The sequence below is a fragment of the Scyliorhinus torazame genome, chromosome 6, assembly GCF_047496885.1.
Source record: "Scyliorhinus torazame isolate Kashiwa2021f chromosome 6, sScyTor2.1, whole genome shotgun sequence".
NCBI lineage: Eukaryota > Metazoa > Chordata > Chondrichthyes > Carcharhiniformes > Scyliorhinidae > Scyliorhinus > Scyliorhinus torazame.
In genome coordinates, this window is record NC_092712.1 from 29215210 (window position 1) to 29220033 (window position 4824).

Sequence of the window (4824 nt, forward strand, 5' to 3'; positions counted from 1 at the left end):
ACCTCAACGACACAGACCTGAACAGGAAGGGAGGCCAAAACCCGGGATCGACCTCTGGTTTCTCCCAGTACCAGCCCCACTCCCAGCCCCACTCCCAGTCCCCGGCCTTCGCCGCCCCCACCTTCAACCCTCCAGTTTCTCGAGGTAGCAGCTCGGCCTCCCCCACCTCCTCCGGAGGCACCCTCGTCAACGGGAGAGTATGTTACGAGCGTGAATTGCTGGTGAACAAAACATCCGATGAGCTGCCCAAGGACGTTGACCCTGAAAAGAAGGAGGTGAGACAGAGATGATGCAGCTTCGCAGAGGCCGGAGAGGCAAAGAGATCAGGGGTGGGGGCCGTGCGCGCACCTTTAAAGGCGGTTGGATAAGTTGAGGAAGTTGATAAACAGGCAAGCAAAGAATAAGAGCAGAAAACCCTCAGCAGGCCCGGCGGCAACTGCGGAGAGGGAAGCGGAGTTCGCGTCAGCACTGGGATGACATCAGCCCGAAACAATGACTCTGTTCCTCTCTCCACAGACGCTGGTTCAGCCCCGGCTCCGGGGTGCTGTGTCTCAATCTGGGCGGTGTACTTGAGGGAGGTTATAAATCATAGAATCCCGACAGTGCCGAAGGAGGCCATTCGGCCATCGAGGCCTGCTCCGGCCCTCTGAAAGAGCTCCCTACCTCGGCCCGCCCAATCTTTGGACACTGAGGGGCAATTTAGCACGGCCAATCTACCTAACCTGCACATCTTTTGGACTGTGGGAGTAAATTACCCCCTTAATTGGAAAGAAATGAGTTGGGTACTCCAAATTTAAAGAAAAGAAAAAAAAAAGAATTATTGAGTAAATGAGGAGCAACTATTTGCACTGAACAATGGATTAATGACCAGAGATTTACAATAATTGGCAAGCAAAATCTACAGGAGACAGGAGGAGATTTATATTTTTATTTGTTCATTCAGGGGATGTGGCCGTCGCTGGCTGGGCCAGTATTTATTGCCCATCCCTAATTGCCCTTGAACTGTGTGGTTTGCTCGGCTATTTCAGTGGGTAGTTAAGAGTCAACAATATTTCTGTGGGTCTGGAGACACGTGTGGTCTGGAGACACGTGTGGGTCTGGAGACACGTGTGGGTCTGGAGACACGTGTGGGTCAGACCGGGGTAGGGACGGCAGATTTCCTTCCCTAAAGGGCGTTTAGTGAACCAGATGAGTTTTTACAACAATCGACGATAGTTTCACAGTCTCCGTTACAGAGCTCGGCTTCCAATTCCAGATTTTATTCATTGAATTTAAATTCCCCCAGCTGCCGTGGTGGGATTTGAACCCGTGTCCCCGGAGCATCAGTCCGGTGGGGGGGGGGGGGGGGGGGATGAGACTCTGAATTACTGTGATAAAAGCAAAATGCTGCGGTTGTTGGAATTCCGAGATAGAAACAGAAAATGGTGGAAAAGTTCTGCATGTCCGGGAGCATCCGTGAGAAGAGAAACGAGGGCGGGGGGGGGGGGGGGGGGCGGCGAGGGGATTTTCCACCTCACTTTCGGAGGTCGGGAAAGGTGGAAGGAGCAGAGAACCCAACGGGAGTCCAAGACGGCATTTACGCTAGCGGAATTTCCTGTTGAGAAAGTGGCCGTTGATTGATCCCATCTCACGGGGCAGCACGGTAGCACAGTGGTTAGCACAGTTGCTTCACAGCTCCAGGGTCCCTGGTTCGATTCCGGCTTGGGTGACTGTCTGTGTGGCGTCTGCACGTCCTCCCCGTGTCTGCGTGGGTTTCCTCCGGGTGCTCCGGTTTCCTCCACAGTCCAAAGATGTGCAGGTTAGGTGGATTGGCCGTGGTGGATTGGCCGTGCTACATTGCCCTCAGTAACCAAAAAGGTTAGGTGGGGTTACTGGGTTATGGGGATAGGGTGGAGGCGTGAGCTTAAGTAAGGCGCTCTTTCCAAGAGCCGGTGCAGACTCGATGGGCCGAATGGCCTCCTTCTGCACTGTAAATTCTATGATTCCTCTCAGAATGACGCGTCCTGCGACATTACAGGGCTGGCATTGACATGCTGGGCCAAATAGAATCCTACTGCACAGGAGGAGGCCATGAACGGAGCTTTAGACAGGATCGGGGGGGAGGTGGGCATTAGTGGGCTCGGGGAATGGGGGGGGGGGGGGGACGAAGTGGGGATTCAGTTTTATGGTGAACTGCTCAGTAACCTCCGCCCATCTTGTCGTCTGTCTAAATTAAGCACATTGTTTTGACTTCTCCCGCAGCAATACCTGTCCGACGCAGACTTTCAGGACATTTTCGGGATGTCACGGGATGAGTTTGCCGATGCGCCCTCCTGGCGACAAGTGATCTTGAAGAAACAGACCAACCTTTTCTAAAGAGCTTCCAAACTTTTCTGTCTCTGCTCTGTGGGATCTTGGGGTTTTAATCAACGTGGATTCTTGTGTATCGGCGGGCGGGCCGGCAGGAGGGGGGTGCAGTCAGTAGAAAATAGAAGTCCGGATATACATATATATATTTTTTCTTTTTTTCCAAAATTCTAAGCTCTTTGTGCAATGCCGCAGGTCTAAAAGGTCAATATTATAGTAGCCGACATTTTGTCGAAAGAAAGCTTTCACTGTGACATTCTGTGGGAGGCCCACAGCTAATTCTTTTTAAAAAACGTCCAAGGAGAAATTGTCTTCTTGCAAGGAGTGGTTCATCCTGACCGTTTGCCATTGTGACTTCAAATAGGCCCCTCTGGCATCTCACCATCATGAGTGGCGAATGCAGCCGTGACCATGCCAACTACACTGCGCAACGTGACTCCAGCAGCAAGTCAATGAGGGGGAGGAAAGGAAGGGGATGAAATGGAGGAGCGCGGGAAGCCATCACTGAAATAATTCAGCAGTCAAGACGGGAAGGCTGCACCTTATCCTGTCTTTGAGCAGTCAATCCTCTTCCTCATGTGCCACTAATCCAGGCATATTCCCAAGAGCAGCTCCCAATCGAGGATGGGCGAGAGGGCAGCAGACTGGGTTGTGAGGAGGGAGGAGGGCTTGCGTTCCCAAACACCGGGGCATGGATTCTCTCCTGGCCCGGAAGGACAGGGGCAGCAAGAGTCTTGGCAGCTGATCGATCATGATCGATCATGATCCCATTGAGTGGTGCAACAGGAACCGAGGGGCTGAATGGCCTCCTATGCTCCTAACCCCTGCAAGTTGCCCTCCAAGCCAATCACCATCCTGACCTGGCGATATTTACTCGAACTTCCCCACTGAGAAACTGACATGACCCAAAAGATGTGCAGGGTAGGCGAATTGGCTACTCTAAATTGCCCCTTAATTGGAAAAAAAGAATTGGGTACTCTACGAATAATTCCCCGGCCACTTTTTAAAAATAAATTTGGAGTTTTATATTAGTAACTGCCTCGCCGTCCAGGATGTCTACAGTCGATCCGCCCCCGCCCCCCCCCACCGTCCACCAAAATAAATTACTCTTGATTATTTAAAAAAAATTATTTTAAACATTCATCATCCCAACAAGTTGTACAGCACGACCATTGCAGTTGCCAATTCTGATTGGATACAGTCTGCGAGATTTTAATCACGTGACCTCCAACAGCCCCGCCCGCACTCCTGCCATTGGTCTGTCTTCCAGGTAACACTGCCTTTCGGTGACCAATGGAGATGGGCACCTTGTTACCCAAATAGATTTCTCTTGCTTGCCAGGGATGTTTGCCTCCATCTCCAATATTGTTTTTAATAACGGATGTTTATAGAGAGCCTTTTCTGATGACAAGCCTTCTTCGCCAAACGCTCGACAGCCAGTGCAAAAAACGTCCATGCTTGTAATGAAAAAAAAAAAACCGATAGTGTCCGGGAGGTTAATCTAGTACAGCTGGCGACTCCAGGCCAACTTTGGAGGGTTGGCAACTCCTTATGACGAACCACATTGCCCAGCAAGAGATGCCAAGTTATCAATGATTGAATGGGGGGGGGGGGGGGGTAAAGACCCAATTGCAGAGCAAGGGGCCTCCGAGTGTCTTGGTCACAGTCATCGTAAGCTGACCCTCCACAGCAGCACAGCCTGCCATTGAGACTGAGGAAGTCTCCGGTTCTGTTCTCCCGAGCGAGGGGGGGGGGGGGGGGCAATGGGGAGGGGTGAATAACATCTTGCTTCTTGCTAACTAGAACTCTGCATTCTCCCTCTCAACTGATCTGACAAGTTGCCACTATTACAGCACTAGTTTTTGTGTAATAAAATAAAAGCAATGAGCATTCAAATTCCTTTGTCGCATTGTGTGTGTGTGCGTGTGTTTTTAGTCACTTTTTTTTGGATAAATATTATTCTCCTTTTTCACAGTTTTATCATATTTACAACAACAAATAATTAACAATCACAACAGATCCAATGGTAATCCCCCAGGCAACAAATCCCCTCATCCCATCCCACCCTCAAACAGCTCCCAACATTTTCAATACAAAACTCCAATGAAAAAGAATCATCATTAACTTATATGTTTCTAAGTGGCAGCAGGGTGGCTGCCTCCACGGCGCTGAGGACCCGGTTCGAATCCTGGCCCTGGGTCACTGTCCGTGGGGAGTTTGCACGTCTCTCCCCCGTGTCTGCGTGGGTTTCACCCCTGATGCACGATCAATCATTACTGAAGCGAGATTGTAGTCCAATTGAAGGCTTTAATGAACAAGTAGTTACCCCCAGCAGCTCCGGTACAGAATGACTGCTGTGGGTGAAACACAGACTCTTATGCTCCACCTGCTGGGCGGAACCAGCAGGCAGGTTCCACCACTCATACTACAGTATAAGGTACATCCCACCTAGGTACCGCGATACCCCTAATATAGCCT

General features: G+C 50.7%; 1 protein-coding gene across 5 annotated transcripts in view; it reads left to right on the top strand.

The window, feature by feature from the left end:
- vill (villin-like) overlaps positions 1–4242 on the top strand; it is a 398207-nt gene extending 393965 nt beyond the window's left edge. For all 5 annotated transcript variants that reach the window (XM_072508058.1, XM_072508063.1, XM_072508059.1 and 2 more), the window contains exons 19-20: positions 1–275; positions 2242–4242. In XM_072508058.1, the coding sequence (XP_072364159.1) occupies positions 1–275; positions 2242–2355 (389 nt within the window). In that variant the 3' untranslated portion in view covers positions 2356–4242. The remainder of the gene's footprint in view (positions 276–2241) is intronic.
- Positions 4243–4824: the final 582 nt, after the last annotated feature.